Below are 22,399 nucleotides of genomic sequence, written 5' to 3'. Positions count from 1 at the left end.
GCCGTCTCCTCGAGCGAACGACCGTTTATTTCGTCGTTGGTTCGCGAACACTCTACACCCCTGACAAGTTGCCATTGGGCTAAGTTGGCTGAGGCACGCAAAAGGGGATAGAGGTTCTCTATTTTATTTATTTTATTGTCTGTTTATAAGGTCTTATAATTAAAGGAAAGACTGGCATTACTATGGCTCTGATTGAACATATTTGAGACAGTATGTGGTAATTAAAATGACGCATTTTATCGATTCCGGCCGTCCATGACCAATAAAATTCAGTCTACAGCGAAGTTATTTTAAGATCAATCTTGTTAGCGAATACCTGGCGCGTCACGGTATGATATAACTTTATAGAAGCGTATTTTAGTTGATGATCGGTCGAACCAAAATGGGGGTGGATCATGCGGTTTCGTATTTTGTTTGGTCGCGATCATAATTTTTCGGAACAACATCGCGACTTACCACGCGGACAGGAGGTGGAATTTTTGAAAACGGTGGAGCCAAAATATAATCCCACAAAAAGTAGACTTTAGAAATGACCTGATGATGATGATGGTATCCGACCAGCATCAATTTCGAAAGTCGAACCTCAAATTTTTACCAACCGATTATGATCTCGCCGCCATTACCGCGGTATTTTGGCTCGACCGATCATCAACAAAAATACGCTTCTAAGGATTTTCGTAAAGACTCTTCTCCACGCACAAACTGGCACTAATTCTGTGCTTTTTCAGCTAGACCTGTATAAAATTCTTTGAAAATCTCACGATTTGATCTATCAGAATGGTTACCTTCGAAGATTGTCGGGCCGACGATCTTTTGAAAAGCAACAGTCGACAATTACATCGATGAGCCCCTTTGAAGCCTCTCGTTTGTACGCGGAGAAGAGCCTTTACAGAAAACATCTTTGAATCTGGAATTTATCGATTGATTTAAAGACTATCGACTAGAGGATGCTGTACATCCACTTTATCGACTTTATAAAATAGGATAACTGTAAATCTTCATTTTTTCATTAAATGTAACTCCTCTCCTCTCTACTAAGTACAATTCATGTGTACATGCGCATTTTACAAAATCTATTTGAAAATTGGCAACCTACAGGGGCAGCACTTGGTGTTTGGTCAGATGGGGAACAACGATTGCCGAAGACCAGCGACGCTATCACTCCTTATTGGTCTAGCGCGGCGTCTCACAGAGCTATCCTAATCAAAAACCACAGATCTCCAACCGATTTCCCTTGACGTTAAGTGGATATTACTCAGGGGGACTCCACGGCTCTTGTCCCGCAGGAGAAACGCGAGACCGTCCCAGGAAAAAAAACGGGGATCATTTTTGAGCTCATTAGCTGAAATTTTGAGGCGACGCAGATCGGTTTCTCTATCCCCGGGTTAATTGTTTTTTGTTCGCGTTTACGGGAAGAACCGTTGCCGCGCTTGGCGAAAAAAATTCCAATTTCAGGGCTTTCTCGAAGAAGTTTTTGCTATCGAGGCAACGTTGTGGCGTATCAAGATCATCGATGGCGATTTCGCGAATCTTGATGGTCGGTGAAACACGGGAACCTGTATGGGGTCCCCAGGAACTTATCTGCGGGACAATACGTAAGATCTGGGTCGACGACCCCTGAGGTGTGATCGCGGACAAGGGAATTAAAGGGCTGTCATGGTTTCTCTTCCTGATAAATTGAAGGACTCCAGTCAAAGTTCACCGAGAAGGAAAAATTTAGCGTGAGAGGTCGCTATCGTGAACTTTTGGTTTTCAGTTTGGAGCAGCATGTTTAACATAAGCTAAATAAACGGCTAACGGCTAAAGGCCACCAGCCACCACCTCAGTACAAAAATGCTTGTCTTTGATTTTTGGTCGAATTTGGAGCATAACATTACTTCAAACAACCCATCTAGCGACTTTTTAGTCCAGTTAGACAGATTTGAGAACAGGGATAAAAGTATGACAATTAATACAATATACCTGGCTGATTTAAGCACCCTGCTTTGGAAAAAAAACACATTGGATATAGAGTCCAGACTCTTAAAAACACCGACAAGAAAAAATACTCTTGATTCCATCGGATTTTTGCTTAAATCAAGAACCAAGCCTCTTAATTTCAGCGGATTTCTTTTTGATTTAAGCTTAAATCTGATTTAATCAAGAGTATTTTTTCTTGTCAATGTTTCCAAGAGTCTGGACTCTAGATTCAATGCGTTTTTTTTCCAGTGTGGCACCAGTCAGACTGCCAGAAGAATGGTTGCAGCAGCCAAAGGTATGGTTGATTCAGCTAGGAAGTGGTTGAATCAATCTTATTCTTGCTAACTAAAGTTTACATTTGGCTGGTGCAACCATACTTTTTGCTGACTCAACCATAATTTTGATTGGTGTATCTACATATGTCTGGCAGCTCTGGCTGGTGCCAAAATCAGTCAGGAATATAGTTGGAGTCGTCATACTTTTTCCACATGACCTTACGGGCCGTTCCTAAATTACGTAACGCTAAATTTGCGGTGTTTTGACACTGCCCACCCCCATATGGCGTTCCGTAACGCTGTGCTAGACCCCCTAAAAAATTACGTAACGCCTGCCCGGACCCCCCCCCCCCCCCCCCATTTCGATAAAACATAATCTAAATATCACTTTACATTTACTGAGTTGATTGGCGTTTCCATTTAGTGAGGAAAAGTGAAAGTACCACAGAAAATATTTTCGAGGTTCTTTAAAACTTCTAAAGACCACCGATGAAAAATTCTACGGAAACTGGAAAAAAAAACACTGGAACTCGTTCAGTAATTTAGAGACACATTACCGATCATTCGCATTTTAACGCTTTTCCAGTTAGGATTCCAATGTACTCACTATCGCGCCGTTTTTTAAAATGTGAGCACTTTAAAGCGGACAGATCTGGGCTCTTCATCCCCGATAGATCCTGGTTTCTTCTTGCCTAATGCCATCCAAATATTGTTTCTGAAATGAGCCAGAAATATTGGTTCTCATGGCAAAATGTGGTCCAAGTATTCTGCAATAGGGACCGCTACTGCGAGTATACAAATTCCGACCTGTGGGTCAGAGCCCCCTCCCGGTGAGCGCCACACTAATGATGACGCCCTGGTTAGGGGACATGATGGATGTATCGACACCGGTAATGAACCCCCCTCCCCTGGCCATCCACGCCACGCGAGAGGAAGCTCGTGGTCTCGTGGCGAGCGAAACCTCTGACGCTGTGCCCTATCGACTTGTGATAATCGATTCACTCCTTCGATTTTTCAAATCAGGCTGATAAGGAATAAATATTATTCTTCATTATCATGTTAACGATCACATATTGAAACGTAAATATGTGGTTAGGAGAAATCTTAGGCCCCATGTTCCTAAAAGGGGCAGTTCAAATGATTTCTTAAAGTTTTGTAGATGCATCTAATTTTTTTTTTTTTTTTTTTTTTTCTTTCATTTTTGTCATCTCATTTCGCACCAAAGCAAATACATTAAAAATTCTAGGGGTTTCTTTTATCGTCCACACTTTCCTGGAGGCCAAGTCTAGTCTGGCGCCTCTAGAGTTACTCTCATCGCCCACATATTGCACGGAAGAAAAAGAGGTAGGGGTTAAGTCCCGACTGTTGGATGATATGTACATTTCCAATTTATTTTGGTAGTGCCCGAATTAATTGTGATAGTGCTTCAATTAATTTTGGTCTACGTCAATGAATTTGGTTACTAACGCAAATATTCCGGTACTACCAAAATTAATTTGAAATGTCCGCATATTTTCCAACACATTGGGGTATTATCATAACTGTGGGGGATAACATATGACACCTTTTTTCCGTAGGACATTAGAGATGTGCGAAAAAAAATTGTGAACTTGGCATAGCTTTATTGCCGAAACCAGCTCTAGACTCTAGCTAAAACTTAAACTGGAAACTTTCCCCAGAGACACCAAAATTCTCGCTTTGAAAGGTACAGCCAGGTACTATTTTAGATTTTTACCATTTTTCTTTTTACTATTTTATGCAACTGAGGAAGGCATGCGTTATCAGCCGAAACGTTTTGGTTCTACTCACGAAAATTAACCTTGTTACCAGCTTTTTAAATTGTTTTTTTTTTTAAACTTATATCTTGTCGCGGGCTGCTCAACAATCATATCTCATTTCCCCAGAGACTTAAATTTTGGCCACAAATCGATAAAACCAATACCTTCTCGACCATACCTGGTCACGCCCAGATTGAGGTTATGTCGTTAGTAAATCGATGAAACGCCTGTTTATCAATGGCAGTGTAATGGGAAATTGTGAGTTTTGACGTTAATTTACTATAGTACGGCCAAATTTCATCATTTTTTTTGTGTGTTGTGACTCCCCAAGTTTCCCCTGAAGATATGAGCAGTTACAGTTGTGTTTAAACTCGTTACAAGGAAAATATTGAAGATTTGATCAGTACCTAATCTTGCGCTTCATGCAGATTGCTGCTACTAGGGTGGAAATAATTGATTTTCGTTCAAGTGGTGGAGTTTTCATCATAGGAAAGTGATTTTAAATCATCTTCTCTCATTATAGTTCTGTAATACAAAAATGCAGTCTCGAATTTCTGTCTCATATGCAGCCATGAAGCCCATTCTGAGGTTTGTGCTCGCATTTTTCCTGTGGGATTTCATTACCTACCCAGTTCAAACCCACAGGAAGTTTCTCTGTATGATTGCTCTCTTTCCTAAGCAGATATGGCACTCTTTTGTAGACAGACAAGTTCACCTCTTAAATTAGTATCTTGTAAATGATTTCCTTTCTCATCCAATAAGTATTTAAGTACCCTCTGCTCGCCAAATCAGCTCGCTGTTGCAGTGTGAAAGCCCAAATTTTTGCTTTGACAATCAGTTTTGAATCTAGTGGTCTCTTGTCAGTCCAATTGCTAAAAACTGTTCATCAAAGTTATTTTCATCGTAGTGTTTAGACCTCCGACATGAATGCCAAGGATTGGTAATATCTTACCTTAATTTATACTCTTTCAATGCTATTTTTCCCAGCACTATTGCTGTTTATTATGCACTTTAAAAAAAGTTTAGATAAACTCTACTAATTCCCAACCAAACGTTTGAGCATGGTATTTTGGTACATATAAACATAAAATTTAAAATCCCTATCAAACCAATGTCACAGTATGAAGGGTCGCTGCTTGTATAAAAATCCGCTAGCTGAGAGTAATTTAAATTTTTCTATCAGAAAAGCCCTTTGAGTTGGTCCCATCCCGCAATCGTCATTTCCAATTTTGCAGAGGAGTTTTCGCAGGTACCTTTGGTGGGGGAGTGTCAATTGCTGCGTGGCTCTCATTGACTTGTAAGTTCCGGGGAAAGTGTAAAAAATTGCAGCCGCCCACTTAAGCATTTCCGGTGAGTAGCGTATGTTGGTAGCTACAGCTAACTTTAACTGCTCAACCAGGAAATTAAGTTTTGCTGCCCTTTCAGTTTCAATATCGGCAACTGGCTCAGACCATACCACTGCATCAGATATTTTTTCTGCAAAACAAATTACTTTCTCTTTTAGGGGCCTTACATCTCTCTGTGGTAACATTTGAATCAATGAATCAAATGACCAACGATCACATTTCAGATTCGGGCCAAGACAAGACTTGAACATTTCTCCTGGTAGCTCAGCAAAATTATTAAAAACTTTCACAGTCAATTCCTTATAAATTTTTGCACAGATGATGAATGGCACTGTATCAAATTCATCATCTTCTGCTTTAATGAGAATAATATAACCAGGGTGTAATATTGACTTTAAAGATTCGTTCCTCTTTGAAAGACCCTCCTTTAATTTTTCAAAGCTAGGGATTATGTCTTTCTCGTCTTGTAGCTGGAAATTTCTTTTCAATTGAACTTGAGCCATGTCTTGCTCTCGCTCTGCAGGATCTTTTCTTCGTTTAGCAGGGACAGTTGATCGGTATATGGGTTGGTTGGGAAAGATAGAGGGATAAGCATCGTCAGTCAATTTTGGTCTCTGTCTCTCAACTCGAATGATAGAGCCCTCTTTGCTCTTAAACTCATCATGCGTCACAACAAACTGAGGATGGAAGTGGATCATGCATACTACAGAACTTTTGGTAGGCGTAAAGCTATCCCTACTGAGAGCACTCAACCATTTTGCATGACGCTCTGGCTCTTTGGCAGGATCAGGGAATTTAAAGGTTGAGACATCAGGACCAGAGGAGCTTGCATAATTAGATTTGCAGCCAGGCACACAGCAGCATCTACCCATTGCTCTAAATTGCACAATTGTCTAGTTCAGCAAAAGCAGCAGCAAAATAGAAATATCACAGAAGCTAACGCTTACTTAAGTACCATATAAAATCCAAGGCATTATGAAAAAGAAAATCCATGCCCTAAAATTAGGTAATAACGGATCAAAACTAGCACACACCTTAAAATCAATAAGATTAAGATTCTTACAATTCCAAGGAACGATCCAGTTCGCACGCTGAAGTGTAGAAGGCATCATCGTAGATAATGTGAAGTAAATTAAGGCTGTTTCATTGCACTCAAAGTGCAGTTGAGTGCGCTCAGAGTGCAGTGAAACTAAGAGGTCTGAAAGACTCAAACTTAATTTTACTTCATATTTGATTATTAGGAGATCAAAGGCAAGCATTGATGGTCCCTCTGTTACGACAAAATAAGCCATCATACCACAGCTGCAACTTCACAAGACACACACAGCAGTTCGCTCCTTGGTTTTGCACGAAATTATTTGAGAAACTTCTTAGGAAGCTTTAATGATCCACACAAAAATTAACACATTAGGTCGCGGGAGGAAACACGAAGCTTTTCCTGAAAAAAAAACACTCAGTCAAACACATGGAGAAGAACCGTCCAATCACTTAGGGAATACGAGGAGAAATTGAACCGATAAAACTAATTAAAACGTTGAAAATCTCACCAAGAGGGAGGCTTATGGCACAGAATTGATTTCTGCCAGAAAAAAACTGATTAAACTTGAATTCAACAAGAAAACTCGCGATTTCGCACTCTTAACCCGTTAGCACTAACGTAAACACATTGCGGAAACCGATTTACTAACGACATAACCTCAATCTGGGCGTGACCAGGTATGGTCGAGAAGGTATTGATAAAACCCCACTTGCTCGAAAAAGGGCAAATTTTGGGGAGGCATTTTCCTTGGCAACATGCTTTCCAACTTTTACACTTCTTTAGAGTGTGTTGAACTTGTGTGTTGTGAACTAATCATAGTTTTATTGCCGAAGCCAGCTCTAAACTCTAGCTAAAACTTAAACCGGAGAATTTGCCCAGAGACTTAAATTTTGGCCACAATTCGATAAAACTCCCATTTGCTCGAAAAAGGGCAAATTTTGGGGAGGCACGTTCCTTGGCAGCGTGCTTTCCATACATACATATCAAGCCGCTACCTCAGCGCACTAGAGCGCTCTGCGACTCCAAATCGCCATCGGAATCGATCCTCTCACAAATCATCGGGCAGATTACACCGTCTGATCTCCTCCTCGGCAGCATGCTTTCCAACTTTTACTTTTTTCGAGTGTGTCGAAAATTTGGCAGCGGTGGAGCGGGGAGGAGGGTTGACGGGCAGGACAGGAAACACGCACTGATGACTCCAACACGAGTCGAACTTGGCAGAGAGGCGCACGGCGCGGCCGCGAGAGGCAGAGACAGAATCGGGCAGGTGTAGCGTGTACCCCGGGCCTGGGGCCCCGAGCCCGGCTGACGCAGCGACCCCGGCCGCGGGCCTCGACCCCTCACGCGAGACCCCACCACCACATCCACCACCACCGGCGGCGGCACCACGCCGTGGGGAGCCAGGATATGAAAATTAAACAGATGTACTCAACCCTTTCAAGTCCGGCCTCGGGACTAACTCCAATATCAAGGATACAGACTCGTCTGCTTAAACTTAACCGATTTCGGGGATTTCACTGTCTTTTTGGTTGATGAAGGTGAAGGGTCGCAATTATAGTCGTTTCTTAAACAGCTCCTTCCCCAGGGTGGCAATGGTGGCATGAAACGTAAGAAAGAAATGAATGATTGCACATTTTAGTGGAATATTTCATGAAATTTCACGAAGCTGTGAAATATTAAACATAACAATATGAAATGAAACAAGTGTGCTCAATCCTTTCAAGTTCGGGCTCTGGACTAACTGCAATATTAAGGAGACAGACCTGTCTGCTTAAACTTAACCGATTTCGGGGATTTCACTGTCTTTTTGGTCGATAAAGGTTCGTAATTTAATTATAGTCGTTTCTTAAACAGCTCCTCCCCCAGGGTGGCACGAAATGCAAGGGAGAAATGAATGAGTGGAAATTGCAGTGGAATATTTCATGAAATTTCACGAGGCTGTGAAATATTTCATATTTTTCAGGGACTAGAGTATGCAACCCGCACTTAAACACACAACGACAGGAGAAAGTCACAATTTCTAAATTTTGCGGAACATGAAAAGGGACCGGTATTTTTTCAATCGCCTTCAGAAATTTCTGAAATTTCATGAAATATTTTACGAGAAATTTCAAGATTTCTTATTTCATGAAATTTCGCCACCCTGTTCTTCCCTCAGGAGGGGGCATATTTTTTTTAGAAATTGTGATAAAGGAAGGTACAGACTCATTAGCATATCATCGTAAAAAAATAATTTTTTTTGCGAACCTTGAGTAAAATTTAGCAATATAACAATAAAAAGGGGGCTTAGAATGGAATCACAGTTATGGAAATGGGTCTTTGAAAGGGATTACAATGATTCACCACTAAAAAAGTACAAAATGCGAGTGAAAATACGGTGCGACTGTTAAAGTTTGAGGTAGGTTCAGACCTACCTTAAAGTTTGTCAAAATTATTAAATTTTGCTCTTTCGTATTGTACATTTTTTTTTGTGACAAATCATTGTGATCAGTTGGAAGGATACATCTCCAGAGTGATACTGCTGAATTTCAATCGAGGTTGTAAAAAGTGTTCTTCACCTCGATATTTTTAACAGTGTTCTTCCACAGTGCGACTGACTAAAATCGACCAAAAAGACGGTAAATTTTATGTAATCATTCCAAATGCTATGTAAATGATCTCCTTAAACCTCTTTTAATAACAGCATCAACTAAAAGGGGCCTCCTAAGGAGACGGTTCTCACTTTTAAAATTTCCAAAAGTAGGAGCCCTTGAGTTCCAGGTTGCCACATCCACCTTTGAAAAGCAACGCCTACATACTGAACATTCCAAAAAATTCCACAAAAACTCTCGCAAACCAAATTTCAAGCTCCATTCCTTCTTCGTGTAAGAGCATATCTACAAACAACTCTTGCACCATAGTTTAGTGGCAGCTCTAAAAGGATCCATCTCAGCCCTTGACCAAAATATCAATAACCGAGCAGAATGTTGCTTCGTTAGTATTTGAAAGTTGGTGGGTACGGAGCGTAATTTAATTACTAATTAGACAGTCACAGGTCACACTTCTGCTTCCGAACTATGCCGCAGTTTCTAGTTCCAAGTCTCGTGGAAAATTCCGGATTTTAAAGCTACCTTCAGTGGAGAGCTTTCCACGTTTTCTGCGCTTTTTGGCAGCGTCGGATATGCTCTGCTTCGTATCCTCACTCCTGCCTCCCCCACAACACGCCAACGGATGTCCGCTCTGTCCAATCTATCGCAGTATACCGGGATGATTTTTATTTGGGCGGAAAAATTTTGGCCGAAATAAGTAGTGTGAGTGCCTACCTTTCTAAAAATGGCAAGTATCAATTGCCTTTTGGAAGGGATCTAACTCTGAGGTCAGTGCCAAATAACACTTAGGTCAGTGTCAAAAAAGACTAAGCTCGGTGCATGTGTACCGGTATCATTCTCGATCAGCTACAACGAGCACAATTTCAAGACATCAGTGGCGTGGCGTGCATTGCGATATATCGATTGTTATGTCATTTAGACCTATGGTAAAGAATCGATTTTTAAGGTGTTCTCTGCGAACACCCTGTTTATCGATCCTTTTCCATAGGTTTAAATGGCATAACAATCGATAAATCGCAAACCACGCCACGCCACTGCAAGACATAATATGCACTGTTAATGATGAACGTGGGCAAAGCAAGTTTGAGCCAGAATTAGTAGGTCGTCCCTAATATTACTGGTAACAGAGCTTGAAATTTTAAAGCGGTTCTCCCGAATTGCTTATTTTCAGTCCTTAAACTTTGAACTGCTGCCGAAGAGTCGGATTTGAGATTTTTGGGTGTTTTGTGCGATTAAAGATGCAATATTAACAGCTCTAGGAAATGGTATGGTTATCGCCCTAGTTAAATCGAGCAGTATGATATAATCACCATTTCAGAACTTTATCAGCATATCATATCATGCTAGTATCTTTATTAACATCATATACCAACATCATGTTGATCCAGTATTATATCATAGTGATTCGACATGATATCTTACTGATTCCGCATGATATCATGCTAATCGACTATACCAGAGACCACGGGGTCCTTCGCACTCTACTCAAGGGGTTTTTTTTTACCTAACTTTGGTACATTTTACGATATTACTATAGAAGTAGTACAATAGTTACATTTTGATTTCGTTATTTACCTTCAAGAAACAAACCTTGATCCTATCTCTCGAGTGTCGAGTAAGGATGCGCGAACAAGTATTACGCAATAATTTACAATTTTATATTTTGTAATTTTTACACACTCATTTTCTCTTTTACTTAGGATAAGATCAACGCAAAAGCTCTAACTGGGCGCCGAATGACTTCACGGAGCGAATCACTTACTAAAGGCTGCGAGGGAAAAGTGAAACATTTTTAGAAGCACTTGCCACCCAAGAAGACTACGCGAAGACCGGCAATAAATTCCTCATGTTCCGGTGGTAAAATGGTTAGCAGAATGATGCTTTTATGACTAATTTCACTTACTTTCTGCATTCGTACTTAGCACCTATACACTAGACACTCATCTCATTCACGAATCATTTTCACTCTCGCGTCAAACCAGAATTTTTCGACTTGGTTGGCCGATCTGCGCGGTAAACAATGTCAGAACTTTTTCACGAAGTTGGAAGCGCATTTACAGATCGAAAAACGGATACGAACCACCACTCCAAAAGACAAAAATTTAATCGCACTTTAATCGCGGTATTTCGGTTTCAATAAACACGTACAAAAACAAAAATTCAACAGTTTCATGATTTTCTTACACCATTTTGCGACCCAGATCCCTCGCAAAATACTCCATCGTGATATTGACATTAATGGTCCTTTCGTTCGTTAAAATTGACAAGAGGATGTTTCCAATTTTCCCGGGAAAAAGGTTAATGGCTCGTTAAATGGACGTATTTCTGCCGAACGGATCCATGAGCATTATGGCGTGAGCCCTGTTACGCATATATTCTTATGGGTCTGTGGGCTCATGTCTTAATGCACATAGCTCCGTTTGGCAGAAATGCGTCCAAATCCATTTCCTCCACCAACGCCTGAAATTCGCGGCGGAAGCAATTCGAAACGAGAAGTGCGAACAACCAAGAGCAATAACTCACAGCGAATACCAATAAAAAAGCAACGATTAACATTCCGCGCGCAAGGTAACTAGAAAACTAAAGAGACCACACCAGGGGTGTAAACAGTGAATCTCATCAGTGGAAACACACAGCCCGTAACTAAACCTAAATCGAAAACAACTGACCAGTCCTGACTCGATTTACAATTTGTCGGCACGGGTGAACTCCACGTAAAGCAAAAACCGCATTTAGGACTGGATTTTTCGCGGAGGATACGCGATTTTCGGTTTTTCTAAATTGAAAACGGAGCGGAAACAACTGACCAGCACGGGCATTATCCTGATTCAATTTACAATTTGTTTGAGCAGAGAGGCACAGGTGCTGCAGAACGAGAGGCGAAACCCGCCTAAGTGCGTGGAGTTGCTGTTAGACATGTGCGGTTTTTGGCTGTTGGGCTGGTGCATTACGACTAAACAACGTCTTAACCGCAAGTAATAAACCGGTGCGATGACGGCGATCGGTTTTTAATGGGCCCCTCTCGTTAAAAGCGCGTCGGTAGCCGATGATTAGTTTTAATGGGCGCGCGAAATTCCAGTCGCCGACGTCGATTTCGGAGCCATTGAAACCAGTGCAGTTGGCGTACTTTGCGATCTATCGATCGATCTGCCATTCAAACCTGCGAGAAAGGATCGATTATCGGGGCGTTCGCAACGAACACCTTAATAATCGATTCTTTGCCATAGCTTCGAATGGGGAAATATCGAAATATCTCGAAGCACGCCACGCCACTTAAAACTGCAACGAAAGCTGCTAGGGTGGCACCGTCTTGTGGGACAATCGCTCGACTTTCTAGGGATTGTTTCCCTTCCGGTATCGAGAGAGGCTGACTTTGGAATAGGAGGATAGCGAGATTAGCGAATGCGTAATTTGGATCGAGTTTATAAAACAGAGACGCACCTATTTGAACGATTGTCCGCCGAATGTAAATTTTAAACAAAGAGGCTGGTGCGGGGTTTTTGCGATGTACAGGGTGTCCCAGATCACCCGTGCCAGGCTTTTTTCTCGGTTGTTTTGGGTCGTTTTTTCGGAGAATCTACGACAATTTTGCGATCAAAGAGAAATAATGGAGAAATTACTGCCTCCTTCCCCCTCCAGCTGGCTGATATTAAAATTGATAGACAAAGCAATAGACAAAGAAGACAAAAAAGGACATGGTGGGATCCTATTGGTGGAAGCGGGTAGTTGTGATGGACAAATGACGTTGGTAATAGAACGGCGACCCACCAGAGACCCGGTAGTCCATCTTAGTCTATAGGAACCACCCATTTCAACCGACAGGATCGCTCCATAATCCTTATGTCTTCTTTGTCTACAGCTTTGTCTAAAAATTTCAGTAATCGGCTAGCTGTATGGGATAATTTTCGGGCCTAGAGTAAGCCGATTTTGGATTTTTAACGGTTAATTTAAAATGTATTTTACATGCTTTTCAATTTTAATGCAATTGAATCGCAGGTCGGTCAGAAACTCCACTTCTTGTAGGATCGTGACCCCTCTATATCTCCCAAGGGAGGCTGGGGAAGGGGAGGGTCCCGAGGCCATGAAATTTGGATGCCTTGAAATCGATTCCCTATTCTGGCGTGCAACGCAAGAACACCGTAAACACCATTTTACATTTTTTCGGAACAATGTATCATAGACGAAAAAACTTATGTACCTTTGGACAATGTTCTTACAGAATTCTTTTGCAAATACTATCACGAACTTAACCTGAAAATTTGAGGTGCATCCCTGATAAAATTTGGCACTAGAATCTGTGTTCCAAAATACCATAGACCTACAGCCGGCTGTAAGATTTCCAATTGCTTCTATAGCCGGCTACACAATTTCTTATAGCCTTTTATAGCCGATGGCGATTAAGCAACAGCCAGGCGATAAAGTTTATGCTAAACGTTACTAATTACGGATGCTAGGACTTAGTGAGTTTTTGGAATACTGCTCTCTTTTTGGGCCGTAGTATCTTATTAATTTTGCGAGGAAACCTTTGATGGTTGCCTGCCATTACTAATATATTAGAGCGCCTTCAGTATCGTATGATACTGTGCAATACCTCTGGTGTGAAATAGTTGCTTCAAGCGCCGTGGCAGGCGGGCAGCCAGCGCGAAACACGCATTGGCGCCTACAAACCTAACAGGGATACTTCACGCGTTGCGCAATGCGTGAAGTATCCCTGTTAGGTTTGTAGGCGCCAGTGCGTCGCCGCTCCGCTTTGTGTTAGGCTCTAATATTTAATCTCATGGAGTCAGCGTTTTTCAACTCATGACTTGGAAATGTTTGCACACTCTGTATGGATTATTCTCATTTTAATTGATGAAAAAAAATATGTATTAAAGCAAAATATAATGTGTGTTTTGTAAATATTAAGGTGGTTCCGTATCAAACTTAATGATTTCCAAAGCACGCAAATTTCTACGCAATTTCTTATAGCCTTTTATAATCGATGGCGAAAAAGCAACAGCCAGGCGATAAAGTGTAAAGCCCGGCGATAGGAACTATAGCCCGGCTGCATAATTTTTTATCGCTTCGTATAGCCCGGCCGTATGACTTTCTCCGCATTCTACAGCCAGCTATATGATTTTCTGTAGCCTTCTTTAGCCGGCTATAAGAATTCCTATGGTATTTTGTAACGCAGCTCTTATCGCCAATTTTTACTAGGGATGGTTAAAACAGATTTAATTTTATGAAGTGTTAAGATCGAAAAAACGAGGGAAAATCTTGATGGATTCACGGCGCTCTTGCCTAGCACGGCAGTATTCATCCCCGCAATCCCCGACATCACGCGACCAGTGGCAGCGTGGCGTGAATTGCAATGTATCGATTGTTCTGTCATTTAAACCTATGGTAAAGAATCGATTATTACGGTGTTCGCTGCGGACACCCTAATAATCGATCATTTTCCATAGGTTTAAATGGAATAACAATCGATATATCGCAAAGCACGCCACGCCACTGCAGGCGACCTAAAACAACCGATAAAAAAGTCTGGGACGGGTGGTCCGCGACACTTTGCACTGCCTTTGATTGCAGACTTATTACCTAAGGAGTTACTTCAAGCGATCTTTGATCCGAAAACAAAGCAGGGGTGTACTTTTTCGTGCGAGAAAACTGCACAACCGAGCTAACTCTGTCGCCGTCACACTCTGTTGTCAGCATACAAAAACTCGACTTAAAGTCTAGGGAATTGGTAACCAAATCGTCCATTTTTATGTTGGATTTGGCAACGCTGGTGCTCAGATGCGCGACGCGACTCGGTCATGGAATGCACGGTTACACGCTACACAGAGCAGTAGAGCACTGTCCCACACTTACGTACGAGGATGGAGCGCAGGGTTGCAATTGAACTACATTTTGCGATAGGGAACTATAATTTTTGGCTCATCCGTAATAGCACCGTTCTGCATAGAAAATCTAATGGCCTGGTTACACGCTCAAATTTCCGTCAAATTCCGATCAAAATTATGACCAAGATGGCGGTCGAGAGTTATCTAGATTGATGGGTAAAATTAATTAAAACAGCGTGTTGATTGAAATAAGCATGAAATAAGCATGAAATAAGCAAGGTTGTGTGGAAATCAGATGAAGGATGAGCCCCACAGCTCCATCATCTACCATCAAATTTTTGCAGGCCGCAGAAATTTGATGGTAGATGGTGCGCACCAGTCACCATTCGATCGGGAATTGATGGGAATTTGAGCGAGTAACCAGCACATAACAGCATAAAAGTCGTTTCTCAAATGAGATAGAAATGGACAGCCTTTCAGCAGAAAGGAACCGAACCACATTAGCTTTTGCCAAAGACTGATTCAATTTTTATTTTCAACTTAATTTTTTCCATGCAAATGGTTGTGCGGATTCCTGTACCAATTTCAGTAAATTTCCTCCATAGTACGAGGCAAATTCCTTAAAATTTTCATAGGTATCCGCACGGACGATCTCTTGTAAAAATTAAACTGCCCGGTTAAATTTTGCAATGGCTTATGTGGCTTGGTTCCTTCCTGCTATACGCAGTCCAATCAGCAGTTTTTAGAGCAAAATGTCGTCCAAATATAGATAAACATTAACTTTTATTTCAATATGATCGAGAGCTTTGTACCTGTAATGCACAGAAAAAAATTCGAGATTCAAAAATCGCCTTCAAAAGAATGAGAATGCAACCCCTCCGTGCTTGTGTTTGAATAGTTATCGCTTGTGGATGTGATGAGGGACTTTCCAAGTTTATACTTAGAATAATTCCCCTTCGGAACTTTAGGTACGCGAGATCACACGCGGGGGCCGTTGATAAAAAACATGAGATGTAATACGCCTTCAAAAATGCGAATATGCAACCCCACCGTGGCTGAGTTTGAATAGTTATTACTCGGATCTGATGAAGAACCCTTTCAGTTTATGCTTTGAATCCACTTTGGAAATTACAGATATAGGCGATCAAACTAGAGAATTTAAATAGGGAGGGTATAGACAGATCGAAATATGGAGCTTTTGGGGCCCAAAAGGGCAGCAAACCGTCTAGCACAACAAATATCACAGCTAATCTTCAGATTCGAAATTCGAACAAAGGTGGCTGAGAATGTTCATAACTGAGCGTCCTTTCGCAAAAATGAGTAAAATGAAAAAATTAAGTCAAATACGTGCTTTACAAACGACAAATCGTACAATTTATTGTAGCAACTGTAATAATAAATCATTCTGGGTTGTTTGAGTTCATAGGTTGTCTGCCCTTGATAGCTCCATGACCTAACCTCCAAAATTACCACCGGGTCCCTACTCTCCCCACATGTAGGTACTCTAATCGCAATCAACGCGAAGGCGCAAGAAGAAGACAAAGCGAAATAAAACTGGGATGAGAAACAAATTGATGTGGCGGCAGAGCGATGCAGCATGCATGTTGCTCGACCAAGATTCGACACAACGAACGGTTCGTTCGAGTCGCTCGAATTGTCGTGCAAATGGGCCCGGCTCGACCCGGCGCACGGTGGAGCGAGTCGATAGGAGAGGTCGGACAGCATTTGGAAACTTTAAACGCTTATAACTCCGTTTACACAAAACTTTGAGGTTCTAAAAGTGGTTTCATCGGTTTCCCCATAAAATTGTCTTCTAAAAACACCCCTCGAAATTTAAAATTTGACGAAATAAACATCAAAATTTGCAGTTTAAGTCGAAAATTTCATGTCCGACCTCTCTGATTGACTCGAACCACTGTGCGGCGTGGCTCCCCCAGCCCCTAGCGTCATCCCAAGTTCCCCCGAACAACATCCGCCACATGTCCCGTTCCACGCTCGCCGTGACGTCATACACCGTGCGGACCAATCAGAGGCTTTGAATTTTCCCTCAAAACGGTGACCCTCCGATCTAATATCCCTCGACGCTTCACTATTTCTTGAGTGCCCGTCTTGAGAATTTCTCGCACTGGAAAAAAACCCACATTGGATCTAGAGTCCAGACTCTTATAAACATCGACAAGAAAAAGTACTCTTGATTCAATCAGAATCTAGCTTAAATCAAGAACCAAGCCTCTTAATTTAAGCGGATTTCGTTTTGATTCAAGCAAAAATCCGATTGAATCAAGAGTATTTTTTCTTGTCAACGTTTTCAAGAGTCTGGACTCTAGATCCAATGTGTTTTTTTTTCCAGTGCAAGCATGTAACACGTAAGAAACAACTTAGCGCTGAACCCTAAAACTTTAAATAAAATAGCGCCAACTAAAAGTAGTGGGGCCATGCTAAGGAAGAACGCCGTATGAGCCGTCAGACGTTGCCATATCGACGGTGAAACTACCAAACCACGTATCTCGGTTTGCGACGTCGCAGACTTCCTGTCGTGCTTTATTTTTTAAATGAAAAACTACTTAACACCCAGTCTTGAGAATTTCTGTGATTTTTCCTCTTTGTGTGGAGAAAATTCCGTGAAAATTTCAAGGAATGATATTGATTTGGTCTACTTCAAAAAAATAAAATGTGAGCGTAGATTTTTAAACACCGCAAACGAGATACGTGGTTTGGTAGTTTCACCGTCGATATTTCCTTCAATGAAGAAAAAATGTATCGGGAAAATTTTGAATATTTTTCTTCAAATTTGTCAGACAATTTTGTTCGAGATTTAATCTAAAATATCTGAAAATTTTAAGGAAAAAGATGCATAACTTTCCTAAAAAATTCATGTTTTATCAAGAGAAATTTGGCAAAAATCGAATGTTCATACGGCGTTTTTCCTTAGCACGGCAGAGGAGTGCTGAGTGAGCCCTATAGCTACCCTAATGCTGTGAGGCTCAGTCTTACTGGCTTCAGTTAGCGTTTACCTTAAGTGTTAGAGCTCAACGCTAAGTTGTTTTTTCCGTGAATGGTGGGAACTGCAGAAGGAGGAGGGTTAGAAAAATAGATCGCATTTAGCAAACAGGAGCCAGCGTGATTACAGTGTTGTAAAAATGTTGCTTCTTAATAGTTATCTAAATCTAAAAGCCCCCACAATACAGCAAAGAACTTTGGCTTTCCACCAAAACATTGTCAATTTTAAAGGAAAACAAATGTGTGAATTTTAATACTGTACATTTATAAAGTATATTTTTAAAAGGGAAGGAAAAGTTTTACGATTTTGAAAATACAGTAGTCGCGCTGTTTCCTTTTTGCTAAATACGATGCACTGGAAAAAAAAACACATTGGATCTAGAGTCCAGACTCTTGAAAACATTGACAAGAAAAAATACTCCTGATTCAATCAGATTTTTGCTTAAATCAAAAGGAAATCTGCTCAAATTAAGAGGCTTGGTTCTTGATTTAAGCAAAAATCTGATTGAATCAGGAGTATTTTTTCTTGTCAATGTTTTCAAGAGTCTGGACTCTAGATCCAATAAGTTTTTTTGTGCAGTGATAAAAACCCGAAACAGACATATTTTTGTCGAAAAATGAGCAACTGAAGGGTGGAAATTCAAAACCTGCTCAAAGAAGCTTTTGAGGAAGCTCTGGGGACTTTTTCACGTAGTGAGAGGCCCAATTGGACGTATTTCTATGAAACGGAACTATGTGCATTACGACATGAGACCTGAGACCAATACGAATATGTGCATAGGGCTCACGTCATAATGCACATAGTTACGTTTGATAGAAATAGTCCACTTTACTGATTGAGAGTGACAGATCAGGAAACCTACAACGAAAAACGAAAAGTCATGAAAAAGTGTGAAATAAGAATATCTAATTTGATGTGAAAATTATATTTACAGAATGGACCACTAGACAAGGTACGAATTTCAGCATTCTGATACATGTTTCTCAATCAAAATTTCACGTAGAACACGATACGCACAACGAAAATTACCAAAATCAACTCCTGACGAAGATATTTAATGATTCTTGATGCGTGAATTCAAACCACCCGCTCATGAAAACTCAATGCTCTACGTGATTCACATCGCGCGCTAAATGTTTATCATGACAGTCTCTGCGATGTAAAAATCTTCAACTTTAATCTTGACACTTTGGCTCAGCTATAGCAAATTACCAATAGTTTGAACAACACATGGTGGAAAATGAACATTGCTCGATTGAGAAGCTTGCTGAAACCGTCGTAGTGCGCGATTTGATTCACGTAGAGCTTTGAGTTTCTTGTGAGCGGGCAGTTCAAATTCCTCGTAATCAGTGCGAAATAAAAACGTTAATATCTTCGTTAGAAGTTGATTTCGGTAATTTTCGTAGCGTGAATCGTGTTCTACGTGAAATTTTGGTTAAGAAACATGTATCAGATTGCTTAAATTCGTACCTTGTCTAGTGGTCCATTGCAGCCGATCTTCGTTAAATAATAGATATCTTTGTTGAAATATGAAATAAGGAAGCTTACACTGACTCAACGTTTTAACCGAAAGTTTTAAAGTCACATAGAGTCTTAGGGCGGAGAGGAAGTTCAAACCCGCTTTTTGATGGGTCAAATATGGATTTTAGTACTGAATTTTAACAAAATATATTTTGAGACTAGTTTTCATTGAAAGCATTAAATACATCAATGTTTCAAAAACTGCACTTATGCACCTCATCTTCCAAGCCCCTCAATTCTGCTCCAAAATTTTCATACAGATAGATGACATGCACTTCCTCAGCATTTACTTCATATGAAGGACCATCCATAAAAAGAAGACATATGCATTTGTTGTTTTTCAGAATGTGCCGCTTTCAATGTTTTTCTTTGTCGATCGATACTTTGAATTTTTACATGTTTGCCTTCTACAACCTTCCCTTCTATAAGATTATTATCCTAAAAATTCTGTGCGGGGTCAAGTGAATTTTTATTAGCGTAAAAGAACGGCAAAAATGCACATGACCTTGGCAACACAAGATGGACATATGCATCTTCTTCGAATGGTCCTTGCAGTCTCAAGTAGCATTTTCTAACGGAAACCCGACATGATAATCAACATCTCAGCAATTATCCTCAATATTGTGGCAATTCTATCTCTATGAAATTGCTTCCGATAGAAATCGAAATCTTATCTGAATTTACCACGATTTTTTGTTCGGTAATATTGCAATAAATCGCCATCGATAAAATCCCAATTGTATTGCAAATTTATGCGATGAAACCGCACTTTATCGCAATTTTTTATCTGTTAATATTGCAATAACTCGACGTCCATAAAATTGCGATACCTTCCCCCATATCAAATCGCAACTTATCGTGACCACAGATACTAGCAGTGTACTATTTTAAGCGACTTTAATCTAGTAACTTTAACTAAAGGATAAAACTCACAGGCTAGAGATCCCGGTGCAAACAGAGCACTCCGTCCAATAGCTCACCGTATTATTTTTTTCCAAAAATCGAGAGGTAAAAATTCGTTCCAACAATAGATACCCGAAACAAGGTATAAAACGCGGTTAATTTTCACTGCTTTCGCGTTTATATCAATTTAAAACGAAACTCCATAAACGCACGACATTTTCAATTCGATCGAAACTTTTTAAAAGAGGAGAACAAATACTGACGTAAACACGCGTATAACCTCACAACGTGACGAGAGGCGGTGGACTACGACTTGAACGAGCGACGCTCACAAACTGAGAGGTACCGGCGCCCGGCAGACTGCACGACGCGATACTCGCGGGGGTCCCCCGATTTCCACCAATCAGAGGGCGCGAAGCCATCGGAGCCGACCTCTCGCTTAGCGCCATTCATATATCATTATTGACATCCTGTACAGCTTGTTAGAAAGACTCATTATGGATTAGGAGGGAATGGCGTCCCCTGCCGTTGGTAAGACCAAAGACTTTTGGCGCGTATACGTAGTATACCGCCTTTGCGATCGTTTCGAACCCTGCTCGATACAATAACCGAGTCCCTTAGTTCCTTACCGAAAAGTGACTACCGCGAACTTCTGAGATTTTCCAAAGCGTGTAAAAAGTTTATTTATCCGTCAATAATTATGATTTAAAGTTGTTTCTCATTCTGGGGCTCTCTAGTTTATGTGCAGTGAATACCAAGAGTCTACGTTACTTGGTTTTCTTAAAAAAAGCCTAAGAGTACGACGCGCTGATTTAAAATATGCATATATAAGCAGAATCAAGCGAACTGATTCGAGGATGGCTGAGCAGGTCGGCACTCTCGGAATGAGAATTTAACTCCTCCGTTTTGTTCAAAACGTTGCTTTGACAGATCTCCACACCTCTGTTATACTTTTCAAAAGTTGGTACCCGTGCTCTGATAGAGCTGTTCATCTGACAACAATGTCAGTGTCAGCTGATAATAATATTTTTATCGCTCGCCGTCGGTTTTTGCTTCCTGCTGAGATGCGGCAAACGACAAGCAACGTACACCACGGAGTGTCACCTCTCAACTACAAACTATCGTAACGTCTAGCTATCTACTGACCATTTATCTTGTTAGTGGCTGTTTGTGCCTATGCACTAAGGCCAAAGCACCGTTATAGGGCAAAAAGTAAAAACTAAAAAAAAAACTAACTAAACACCGCGCTTTTGAAATTGATTTCCTCTTATCACTACTATTGTATTTTTGTAATGTAAATCATTGTACATTCTACATATTGTTTCTTCTTTCTTTATCTACATGAGCTACGTCATTTGAATTTTTGTGAAGCTTCTGTTTGTGTCAAAACAGAATGCTTCCAAGGATGCAAGAAGTATCAGTGTATGAATGTGAATCTTAGCCAGCAAGATCATAGTACCCTTGCCATGTAATGAACGCTGATAGATCTCACTCACTCACTGTCATTGACATCTCCTTCCTTTAAGTCTTCTGTTACACTACTATTACATACTTTACATTTTGCAATGTTATCCAAATATCATGATTTGGCCCTGGTTATGATGGCCAGATTAGTTCCACTTTTCTTACCATTTCATACATGTCGCTCAATACCTGATAAAGTTTGAATTAAGAGCAGCAAATACCGATGCTTTCCTAATAAGCAAACTGGATTTGCAACCAGCAAATACTTAATTGATCAAGCAATATTGATGCTGAACTGCTGACAGGATCTCGATATCATTAGACTTGATGTTGTGATTCAATTTTGACTCATGTGCCTTAAATTCCTAGAAATTTGTGAGCAATATCGCATTATCATCATTTGAACGAATACTTTGACAAAAATGCAACAAAGTGCGTTACTAATAGTAGGAACATGTGAATACAAAACGCCAAGGTGTTAAGAGAGATACATTTATTAGATTATAGCTGAAGCTTTTCGATCCTTGCGATCTTTATCAAGGTTAAAGGTGCATTAAGGAAAATATGACTTTGGAGTAGTTTGGCATTAAACAAGAGCCTTAAATTTTTCTCTGTCAAAATATTTTGAACGTTGCAAAAAATCCTCAAACTTGGTCCTCATTATTATGGAGGAATAAGACTTTGAATCTCTTTCCTATGTGTT

General features: G+C 40.6%; 1 protein-coding gene and 1 long non-coding RNA gene across 2 annotated transcripts in view; both read right to left on the bottom strand.

Moving 5' to 3' along the window:
• The window catches only part of LOC140224735 (uncharacterized), a 54,156-nt gene extending 33,593 nt beyond the window's left edge, over positions 1–20,563 (bottom strand). Inside the window, exon 1 of the long non-coding RNA XR_011899990.1 lies at positions 20,263–20,563. This is a non-coding gene — a long non-coding RNA (uncharacterized lncRNA). The remainder of the gene's footprint in view (positions 1–20,262) is intronic.
• Positions 5,127–6,511, bottom strand: LOC140224795 (uncharacterized). Its single transcript, XM_072301469.1, has one exon. The coding sequence runs from the start codon at positions 6,228–6,230 to the stop codon at positions 5,127–5,129; it is 1,104 nt and encodes a 367-aa protein (XP_072157570.1). The 5' UTR covers positions 6,231–6,511.
• Positions 20,564–22,399: the final 1,836 nt, after the last annotated feature.

Source organism: Bemisia tabaci, chromosome 6 (assembly GCF_918797505.1).
Source record: "Bemisia tabaci chromosome 6, PGI_BMITA_v3".
NCBI classification, from domain to species: domain Eukaryota; kingdom Metazoa; phylum Arthropoda; class Insecta; order Hemiptera; family Aleyrodidae; genus Bemisia; species Bemisia tabaci.
The sequence above is the reverse complement of the archived record's forward strand: the minus strand, read 5'-3'. Positions and strand labels throughout refer to the sequence as shown.

What these genes read in the sequence shown, in the direction of transcription:
- LOC140224795 (XM_072301469.1), bottom strand. Translation starts at nt 6,230, where the DNA reads ATGGGTAGATGCTGCTGTGTGCCTGGCTGCAAATCTAATTATGCAAGC.